Source organism: Trifolium pratense, linkage group LG2 (genome assembly GCF_020283565.1).
Source record: "Trifolium pratense cultivar HEN17-A07 linkage group LG2, ARS_RC_1.1, whole genome shotgun sequence".
In the NCBI taxonomy this organism is placed as follows: domain Eukaryota; kingdom Viridiplantae; phylum Streptophyta; class Magnoliopsida; order Fabales; family Fabaceae; genus Trifolium; species Trifolium pratense.
In genome coordinates, this window is record NC_060060.1 from 31,086,153 (window position 1) to 31,097,326 (window position 11,174).

General features: G+C 33.4%; 2 protein-coding genes across 5 annotated transcripts; one reads left to right on the forward strand and one right to left on the reverse strand.

Annotated features, from left to right (window-relative positions):
• The first annotated feature begins 965 nt into the window (after positions 1-965).
• Positions 966-9,687, forward strand: LOC123908322 (protein LNK1-like). Of its 4 annotated transcripts, none has more exons than XM_045958934.1 (11): positions 978-1,100; positions 2,032-2,176; positions 2,607-2,704; positions 3,001-3,164; positions 3,659-4,194; positions 4,310-4,658; positions 5,253-5,915; positions 6,211-6,359; positions 6,619-6,754; positions 6,840-6,933; positions 7,543-9,687. In XM_045958934.1, exons 4-11 carry the CDS (start codon positions 3,162-3,164, stop codon positions 7,620-7,622), a joined length of 2,010 nt encoding a protein of 669 aa, XP_045814890.1. In that variant the 5' UTR covers positions 978-1,100; positions 2,032-2,176; positions 2,607-2,704; positions 3,001-3,161; the 3' UTR covers positions 7,623-9,687. The 4 variants fall into 4 exon arrangements, with proteins under 4 accessions (XP_045814893.1, XP_045814890.1, XP_045814892.1 ...); XM_045958935.1 differs by having other exon boundaries at positions 982-1,100; positions 2,049-2,176; positions 7,543-7,803; XM_045958937.1 differs by lacking the exon at positions 7,543-9,687 and having other exon boundaries at positions 966-1,100; positions 6,840-7,199.
• LOC123904544 (probable leucine-rich repeat receptor-like protein kinase At1g68400) lies at positions 8,491-9,345 on the reverse strand. The gene has a single exon (XM_045954194.1). It carries the CDS (start codon positions 9,343-9,345, stop codon positions 8,491-8,493), a length of 855 nt encoding a protein of 284 aa, XP_045810150.1.
• Positions 9,688-11,174: the final 1,487 nt, after the last annotated feature.

An 11,174-nucleotide genomic window follows, 5' to 3' on the forward strand; every position in this document is an offset into this window, starting at 1 on the left:
CAAAAGGAAAAAAACCTAATTTTCTTGTTTCTTCTTTTTCTTGTTCATCCATTAGAGATTTTGATCCAAAATCACCCATCTTGATCATTTTTCAATTACGTTTTTATTTAAATAAGTGATTTTCACATATTTTTGAGTTCGTTTGAGTTTTTCATCTTTGTGATTTATTTGTCTGGTGTTGTTTGACGTCACGTCTTTGTACCATGTTTGTTTTGAGTCTCGTCTTTGTACGGTGTTTGTTTTGAGTCTCGTCTTTGTACGGTATTTGTTTTGTTCAGATTTGCAGATTTGCTTCGATTCATACCCAATACAGATTCAATGACTCTAGAGTCTTAAACGTTGCAGATCCGAAGATATGACTATTCCAGACACTTATATTTCGTCATATCAATTGTAGGCTTAAAAATAAGGTAGTTTTATGCTATTAACTCGGATGCTGTGAACTTGCTCGCTGATTCATCCTTTTTAGTTTTTAGCGATTTTGAATATGTAATGATTTTAATGATGTAATATCAACCAATTTGAATGAATGAATATCGTTGTTTTGTGTTTGTCAAAAAATTCATTAAATATATGTATATGGTCCATATATTTTTTTTTGGTTTACAATAAGTGAGAATCAAACTCATGACCTATAACATACTACCCAAATTCTTCACAACTCAACAAAACCTAGCGCATGATATATGAAACATTTTATGAATCCAAAAAATAAATTTCTTCACAATTACCTTACCAATGACACCCTGATACTCGTGCTTTGAATTGACTAATAGGCAGCACGCACATGCGTAGGGTAGGCAACTAGACACGTGTCTGGTAGTAAAACAGAAACTGATTGTGGACCAATAGAAACACAGTAAATGATCCGATACCTTCAAATATTTCCAACCACGAACAATATTTTCGTGCCACGTGTCAGTTCTCCCTCGTTATTTTTCTTTGCCTAAAATTAATTAATTAAAAAAACAGAAAATTGATCGTGCAAGTTGAAGTAGGAAAAGAAGGGTCTGGAAAGAAAACGAATCACAAAACCATACAACACTTTGAGGCCAAAAAAAGCTCTCAAAATAATCACTTCTTGCTCATTCCACGTTTTGGTAACTTCATTTTTATTTTTTCTTCTTCTTCTTTAGTTTATCAATATGAAGAAAATTATTGACTCAAGAAGATACATGTCTTCAAAATTCAGCTTCTTCGTACTCTTCTTTTTAAGTTTATTTTATGATTAATTAATTATGCTTATATTATATCAACGTTAATTAGGCTAAACTGCTTCTAAATCACTTTATTTATATCTTTCAGATTCATCTGCTATTATTGTTTTTACCAATTAAATAAGTTAGTAGTTATTATTGATTCTTGGTTTAATTTTAATTGGTGTGATTTTTATTCTATTTTTTGTTTTCTAGTTTTATTTGATTATAATTTGGAACATATAAATCCGGTTGGTTGGTGAAGTGTTTGATGATAAGGAGAGGGTGAAAATGAACTTCCAATATTTTGGATCTTGTTTGTTGCTCATTTTGTTTTCTAAATCATTTTTAGTATCAGTTATTTGGATTGATTTGGAGAATTTAAGAAAATGGCTCATGACATTTTCATAAGTTGTTTTCAGCTTATACAAAAACAATGTCACTTTATTTTATCTTTAATTATCGTACTTCTTTTGTTCTAAATTATAAGCAAAAATAGGTCAAAGAAAGTTGATGTATTTGGTTCAAATTTTTAACCATATGCATCAAGTTTCTTTGACCTATTTTTACTTATAATTTGGGATGGAGAGAGTATGCTATAACCTGCAAAATAAGCTGTTTATCCAAATAGGGACTATGTCGTAAGTTGAAGTTATTTGAACTTAGTAATATTTATTGGCTATGCCTTATGCTTTAAGTTCAAAATATTTTCTTTCCCCATTTTTTTACTTATGGCCACCTTTGTTTCATGATTTTAGTAAAGTTAAACTTAAATCTAACATGATAATTTTGTTACTTTCCTTAGTTAATACTTCTATGTTGTTTTGTCAAATAGGTCTATAATTGGTGAAGGTTTTGCCAGGCTCCACTTTTTTCTTATGAAACTTAAAATGGGAAAGTTTTGAAATCCCATTTCATAATCCAGAGATGCCAAAAAGTTGCAGCAGTCGCGCCGGCTTTGTATTTCTTTGACTGAAAAGGTAGTAGCAGATTTATCTAAACTCTTCGACAAAATTATTTTTGTAGTTAACTCAATTGAGATCGTGGGATCGGTATAGGCAATTGCTGGTGGACGTAGATGTTCATATGCTGCCGATGAGAAGGCAGTTGGTGTCAATTATAATGTCGGTTGACTATCTCTAGACTCATGAACAAGTCAACTATAAGTGTTAACCCAACAATAAGTATTCTCCGGCATTTAAGGACCGTTAGTATCATTGATCAATGCTATTCATAATTTATAAACACAGTGGATATGTGTTTCTACTATTATAATTGGCATAGAACTTAACATGTCATTTCTTTCTTCATGATATAAATTTTGTTCCTTAGTTGGTTTTTCAAATTTGTGACTTCAGGTTTGTTTTATGATTGGTGTGTTCTGTGATTGAAAAACATCTTTGGTGACAGGCTTGCTATATAAACATGAAATTGGATCAAGCATTTGAGTGTATCACTAGTGATGGATAGAAGATCTGCGGGGAATGTCAAACATCTACATGTTTGAGGTATGAACTATTGCTAAATTCAAATCCAGTATACAATATTGCTTTGCAGCCTTGCCACATTATACTCATATAGTACCATTTCTTGTATTTATTGTCTCCATGACTCCACTTCAAATTCCATTCTTAACACGATACAGAACATTCAGCCGGCCCTAATTCATTTCCATTTAAGACCACAAATTTGTTGGCATTTTGTCGAGTTACCTTTGGACTCTGCTCGTATTACATGAACTATTCTGTAATTGCATTGATGATATCACTATCTGATTCTGGATTCAATGTTTTCTTTTCTGCAGTGAGTGCTTTTGCTCTGTGGCATAATCTTAAAAGCAGGCTGTTGTGCAATCCAAGTTCAGTAGTGCTAGGGATGCAGAAGTGGCTTGGTAGCTATTAACAAGACACCAGAAGCATCGATGTTACTGCTATTGTGAAGTGTACAGAATACAGTCCTTGTTAAATGGTAAATTTGAAACTTATATTTGTGTACCTTTCGTTCTACACTTTGCTTGCAAGTTGCAACAGCTCCACTTCACTCCTGCACAAATCGTTTCTTTAATCCCTTTAAATTGGTCAGGCCTGATTTAAACTTCCTCAAGGTTCAGTTTGAATCTTGGAAGGATATGGTTTATGTTTTCTGAGGTAGATTTTTTACCACAAGGTTATTTAGAAACCCTTGCAGGGTAAACTTCCTCTCCTGCACATGTTTTCTCTATAAAAAATGAACATTGTTTGGGGATGTATTATTATTTATTATTTCCTTTTTTATTGTTGATATCAGTAGTGGTGGATTGTATTTATTTGAGCTTTAACGAATGTACTAGTTTGATGTTTTCAATTTAATATTTATCTCTTTATTGGGTTTGATACTGTGTTTTTATAAATTTGTCACTTTATCTCATGCCAGGCTACTATAAGTTATTTGCTTAATAATTAATATATGTCTTTGTGTTACAGTTTGAAGATAATACGTGGGACGAATTCGATGAGAATCATGATCTCATAGTCCCCCATTCTGGAAGCCAACACAATAATCTGTTTGTAATTGAGGGTGATGGCTGTAAGAAATCACATCACGACTTACGTGGTTTAGAAAGTAGTGGTTATGTTAGTAGCTATGGTACTCTGGGTAAAGATGAATTATACTTGCAAAATATGACCCAGAATGAAAGAATGCCAGAAAAGGATTCATGGTCTGACACACCTGAAGGTGTATTTTCTTCATGTGATGGTGACTCATACAGAGAAGCAAAAGGGCTAATTTCAGATCATACAGGCATGTCTGATCACTGTTTCAAGAACGGCAATATAGATTCTGGTGGTAGCAAGCTTTGTGCAGATGATACCATCTTGGAAGAAAAGTGTGGGGTGGAAGATGATGGGGCATGTCAACATCCAAAAAATCACATATCTGAAGCTGATAATGAACTCAGTTTTCTTGATAATGACGGGTGGCTGGATATAGGAAACTTAGAAGATGTTGACAGGATGTTGTAAGAAACCCTCCAATTTGACAGAATTTTTCCTCATCTTTCCCTTTGTTTGAAAAATTAATCAATTCGTTGCAATTATCATATAAGTATCTAAAATATCACTTTTAAATTGCAGAAGTTGTGATTTAACATTTGGAATGCGGAGTCTCAATAATGAAGAGGAGTTCTGCTGGTTTTCTTCTTCACACAGTGCGGAAGGTTCAGATGATGCATTAATGTCCGACTTAAAGCTTCATTGTGCCGACATGAGTCCATTGAAAAATATATCTGAATACAATATGGATTCATCCAAGGACAACATTGAAGTTCTTCCGATCAATGATTCAAACAAAAAGTCATCCCCCGGTGATAAGACAAGATCTCAAATGGATGTGGATGACAATGGTGTCCCTGCTTCGTTATCAATGTTCAATGAATCAGATAAAAAATCTGGTGATAAAGATGCCTTGGTGTCCAAAGAAAAGGTTTGTTAGTTGCCTTTTCAACCTGGGTTTTCAATTCTTGAATTTCAAATTATGAAGCTATAATTCGATGTGGGTTCTTTATGAAAACACCAGGGCACATACTGATATCTCCATATGATGATCCTCTCAAAGGCACATGAAAAACTAATTTTGATACATGCTTCTGATCTCGTAGGTCGTATATTCTAGAATGAGATTCAGTCGGTCTCTGAGTATGATAATTTTTATGGTATATTCATTATTCATGACCTAATTTATTTTATCCTGGTTATAGTTGTAAGTTGTAACTAATACTGTGTTTGTATTTAGGGCAATCCAGTAATCATGCCATTTGTTGTGAATAATGGTTTTTCATTTTTCACTATCTTCACTTAATTGGAACTTGTGCTTGACCTTTATGCAGGACCCAAAAAAAATTCTTTCATTTTGAGGGTAATTTGTTGGGTTTGTCTTGTATACAATGCAAGTTTGATAGCAAGGGTGGGTTATTTTCTGAATACACGGTGTATTTGTTTAGAGTATGAAGGTGTAAGCCGGATTAAATCCTTTTTTAATTTGGATATCACTAACAGTTTCTTTGTATTACAATTGCAGAAGAAGCTTCCAAAGTCATCTGCAGGAAAGCGAAAAAATGGCAATTCTATTCATCGTTATACTCCTCCTGAGCAATATGCAGATATACATCAGCAGTTTGGAGCCTCTTCTAGTGGAGTTACTTCTCTTGATAGTAATCAGAAGCATAAGCAGAACACAGATTATGATTCTTTAGGCTGCATACTAACACAAATTCCTTTAGCGCACCTAGACTTTAGTCATGCTCCAAATCACACTTCCGTCTCTTCAAATTTCTCTGGACCAAGAGCGGACCATGATGTATACATGTCTCCTTCTCTTATAGAATCATCTTATGCTTCAAACATGGATTGTTCTCATAGTCATTCTTTGATGGCTGCTGCCTTGAAAACAAATGAGAATAGGGAAAAGTATCATAGCCATGGCAACCTCTTAAATACGAGTTACAAAAACGAAAGAAGGGCAAATGAAATGCCATTTCACAGTCCAAGTTCTTCTCAGCAGGTAGCTCATCAATTTGAAAATGAAAATGAAGGTCATAGTAAAGTTCGAGGGGTTAGTCTAGGATTTTCATCAAAAATAGACTCATCAACTGTACAGGAAAGCTCACCCATAAGCTCGGCTCTTGACCAAAACTTGCTCAAAGCAAATAGCTTTTGCAACTTGCAACAAGTGTTGGAACAGGTATTAGAATCTAGTGATGTTCAAGTTTGTGAAAAGGAATTGTTTATATCTCTTATGTTCATTTTAAATTGCAAAACTGCCACCCATTTTTACTTCATTTTAACTTGTTTAAATGAAAACATTTTTCACGTGTTCCCTATACAAAATTTTGAAAACAGAAAACAAGGTGAAGTTTTTGCAATTTAAAATGGAAACTGAAAACGTTTTTATAAACCTAAAGATGCCATGGTTATTATCTATATATATATAAAATGTCACTTATTGCTGAAAAATCAACCACTTTGTTTGATTGCAGTTGGATATTAAAACCAAACTGTGCATAAGGGACAGTTTATACCGCTTAGCTAAGAGTGCTGAGCAAAGAGATAATAATTCAAACTCAAATGGTTGCATTGGAGATGGCACTGCAGCATGCAAAGACACAATGACACGGGATGCAAGCAGGTAATGCTCACTTTTATAGCATCATAATTATCTGTCTCAATAACAAGGTAGCCATTATGGAGGGGCATCAGAGTTTTAATGACTGTGTAACATTATTTTGAGTATTAGTAGTTGTGAGTTCTTATCTGCAATTTGTAGTGTTTCCAAAAACATTCTTTTCTGTTATTCACTTGCCAGACCAAAACCATCCTTTTTGGATCTATTTTTAAATAGTGCTTATCAATTAATCTTCTTTTCGATAACACATAGCTTCATTCAGGTGTACAGGGTTAATGGATATCGAAACCAACACAAATCCAATTGATCGGTCTATAGCACACTTATTGTTTCACAGGCCCTCACATCCATCAACGCTGCTTCAAAACGATATTGCACCTTTCAAATCCAGTGCCATGGTATGCTTTCATGAATTTTGACACATTCTAATGAAGTAGAATGCTATTGTTTGGTCCAAGCCTCATTTTCTGGTTTAATTGACAGATACATGAATCAACTATCAATCCATCAGTAAAGGCTGAGAAACAGGTCTGTCAGGAAGATTCTTCTACCGATGTAGAGAAAAAGCTTTTAGGGGGTAATGTCTAGTGAATGCGAAACCAGCTTTAGCGCATTATTATGTGTAGTTTATAGTTTTCATGTCATCTTATAAGATGATGTATAATTATTTCGGGCTTACTTGGATCCCATTTTTAATTTAAGATCCATTTTTGCATTGAATGTCATGACACCGATGTCTCAAAACATGATAATCATGCACACATTTTAAATTTGTGCTGATCATAAGGGAGCATTGTAATGTTATGCTTGCAATTATTTTCATGCGAAAGACCACAATTTGCACAGCGAATGGTCAGTCATCGAATTATTTGAGACTAACATTATCCAAAAAAGTAGTTGCAAAAAACTAATATTATATATACTTCTAATGTAATCAAATTATATAAATATGACAAACAAAAGGAAGAGTATGTTTCATTTTGAGACAGAAACAAGCATGCGTAGAAATATGTAACTTTATTCTATCTATGAATCTATCTTTAATCTCCAATAAAAATCCCTGAGTTACTAGTTGAAAATGAATCATCAGTTATAGACCTATCATAAGAAACATCATCCTCATCTTCAGACATCAAATGTACTTGTTGTATTTTCTCCACTTCTCTAACTACCTCTTTCATCTCAGGACGTTTCTCAGGAAACCTCTCAATGCATCTCATTGCTATCTGCAACAACCTTAACATCCCAGGAAGAGCACTCTTTTGACAAGATATTTCTTTGTCAAATATCTCAGCAGTCCATTCTTCTCTCACAGCTCTATTAACCCAACTACAAAGATCCACACCATTAGTCCCTTGTGGAGCTGAGCACATAGAAACTTTCCCTGTTAGAATTTCTATTAAAAGTGATCCATAGCTCCAAACATCTGATTGCATTGTAACTTTTCTTGCAGATCCATATTCAGGTGATTTGTAAACAACCATATGTTGAGCTGCAATTGGTTGTGCTATTAAGGACGCAAGACTAAAGTCAGATACAAGAACTGAATCTTTTTCATCAAATAGAACGTTTGAAGACTTTAGATTTCCATGAGGGACAATGTTATGGATCTTGTTGTTGATGTGAAGGTACTCTAATGCTCTAGCCACACCTCTTGCTACTAATAATCTTGAGTTCCAATTGAATGGAACCCTGTTTCCATCTCTTCCATCTGATAAAGTCATGCACATTTTGGTTAATTACCATATTGTTGTGAGACAAAAATCAGTTTGTAACCATACTTCTATTGTCATAAATTTGGAATTTAAATTGGAAAAAACCTATGATAAGAATATTTAATATTTTAACATTCAAGTATTCTTTATATTTTGATCTAGGGGCTTCGAAGGCAGAGAAGTGTCACGGTCACATTTAATCTATAGCAGACCAATGCTAGAACATTATTTAAAACCATAATAATGACCGGTGTTGCTACTCATAAGTAGAAAGCTTATGGTATTATTCGTCCTCACAACCGAGACTCACAATTGTGAGACCGTGACTCGTTAGTTCAACAAAAGATAAGAAAAATAAATATTAGTGCCTCAAAACTTAACTTATATGAGTTTTCTCATTTTTCTTGAATTAACACCTATCAGGTCACTATCTCAACTATAAGGACGTAGATGACCCAAAAAAGGTGATGACGTTTATCATCGTCAAAGTTTGATTGAACAATTTTCAAACATCGATCCACCATATACCATATGTGGCACAATATAAATGATACCATTTCAAGAAAAATTATATCAAGGTACAATTCAGAATAAAAAAGACCAAGTTGATGTAAATTACCATGAAGTCTAGAGAAAAGATTTCCATTCTGAGCATATCTATAGAGCATCAACTTCTCATCTCTTGAATGGTAATAAGCAAGCAAAGGCAACAAATTAGGATGTTTAAGATCAGCAATAATTTTCACTATCTTTGCAAATTCTTCCTTAGTAAATGGTTTCAAGTCCCTTAACCTCTTCACAACAATATTATGTCCATTATTCAACATAGCCTTATAACTATTCCCCATAATTCCATGTCCTAATGCTTCAGCAGAAGCTCTAAGAAGTTCTCCCATTTGAAAATTTGTCTCATCATTGAAAAACATTAACTCCTTTCTCTCTTCTACTGTCATCATTGTTGTCCCTTCTCCTATCTCAACTCTCTTCACATTAATACTTGTTTCAACATCTTTCTCTTGTTCATGAGATGTGTAAATGTGTCCCTTCACTATTCTATTGAGTTTTTTTGATGTGTTGTAGTAAAGAATCAATAGCAATATAATTGCTAAAAGAAGAACCACATTGAGAATTAATAATAAAAGGTTGGAATTGCTATTGGTTTTATTATCTGAAGAATTATTTTGTACATCATTGGTGTTCCCTTTAGGTTCTTCTTGAGCAATAGTAAGAACTGAAAAAGTAATAAGTTGAAGAACAAAAAGGGAAAACCCCATTGTGAAGTTACTAGTTGAAGATTTTAGGAATGGAAATTAATCATGAGACTAATTTCTAATCTTGAATTAATGTACCTAATTAAGTTATTCCTATAGTTGAAGGCAATAACAAGGGCATAAACATATTGATATTCTTTTGACAATATCAAGAGATATATTATATGATGTCATTTACTACATTGTTTGATACAAAAACAACCTTGGACATGTCGTGTAAAGCTGTATATGAACTTGAAAATGGTTGGATTTTTGTTGCTATGTTTTTCAATCTGGACGGCTAATATTGTCCTAGTGTGGAATACGTACTGCCAAATTATATTAATATGATGCTGTTCCCACGTGTATAACATGTATTAGTGACATCATTTATAATGTCTGACATTGATACGCACTAATGTGCAACTTGAGGGGTGTGTTTTTTTAACTAAGTCTGGTGATTAGAAATTTCACCCTTAAAGATGATAAGTGGGATGATCAGGATTGTTGAACCCCGACCTCCTACAACTATAAATATAATGTAATATCCTACCAATTAAGCTAAGTTTGATACATGATATACCTCCATAAATTTATTCAGTCTCGCATTATTTTTGTTTAATTACACTTTTGACTCTCACTTTTTTAATTGCGCAATTTGTACTTTTTTTTTTACCCAACATTTTTTTTAATGTTTTAGTACACTTTAAGGAGCCATACATCATCCATAAATTTATTTTTCTTAATCATGTTCAACTTCAAAATTTACTTTGCAATGCAATTTACTTGTCAGTATCAAACTCAAAATGTACCATGAAATCTTCGGTACAAGACTTTAAAATTCTAAAATTCTTTAAAGTGGCTTGCCATCCTCCTTTTGCTCCTAAGATCATTCAGGTGAATTGGATTCCCCTCCTAACTTGTAGATTAAATGTAACTTTGATGAGGCTTTAAAAGGTTGTCCAGATTTGTTTGCTTGTAGTGGTATTTTTAGGAATTGCAGAGGTACTTATGTTGGTGGATTTTCTTTTAATCTTGGCATTTCTAATTCTCTTTTTGTTGAGCTCACTGCTGCCATGTTGTCCATTGAGATGTTTCATGATAGGGGTTGGAGGTCTCTTTGGTTGGAATGCGATTCTCTGCTGACAATCCAAGCTTTTACCAATTTTCTAATTGTTCCATGGAAATTGCAAAACAGATGGACTAATTGTTTAAATATTATAAGAAGTTTTCATTTTAGAGTTTGTGATATATATATAGATCAAATTACACCGGTGTAAAATTTGAGTAAAGTTACACCGCTCAATAACGCTTTAACGAATACAAATTTTACAAAATTCACCGTTGGATTGAAAGCTTATATCGTATAGATCATCTATGTTGAATTGTATAAAAATCTAAAATCGTTTGATATGTTTTTGAGATAGATCAAGATTAACGGTATTCAATAAAAACACATAAACCATTAATCTTCATCGGTCTCAATAACATATCAAACGATTTTAGATTTTTGTAAAATTTAACATGGATGATCTATACAATATAAGCTTTCAATTCAACAGTGGATTTTATAAAATTTTATTCATTAAAGCATTATTGAACGGTGTAAATGTTACTCAAATTACACTTGTGCGGTTGCAATTTATTAAGTAAAATTAATCACGTGCTTCAAATTTCACCTTCACCTCTTCTTCCTGGAAATTGCATCACGTCATTCCGGTCTGAAGTCTTCTACCTTGAAACCAATCTCCCCCGCCAAACCAGTATTGGTGCTGAAAGTCCAAACTTGTGACACCCAATCACCCAGGTAGTCCAAAAGAATGCAATTTTCCGACCAATAAAATTAGGAACTT

Excerpts from the sequence above, each read along its gene's own strand:
- LOC123904544 (XM_045954194.1), bottom strand. The coding sequence starts at position 9,345 with ATGGGGTTTTCCCTTTTTGTTCTTCAACTTATTACTTTTTCAGTTCTT.
- LOC123908322 (XM_045958934.1), top strand. Across the intron at positions 4,195-4,309 it reads GAAGATGTTGACAGGATGTT|AAGTTGTGATTTAACATTTG; the intron begins GTAAGAAACCCT and ends TTTAAATTGCAG. Across the intron at positions 4,659-5,252 it reads CCTTGGTGTCCAAAGAAAAG|AAGAAGCTTCCAAAGTCATC; the intron begins GTTTGTTAGTTG and ends TTACAATTGCAG.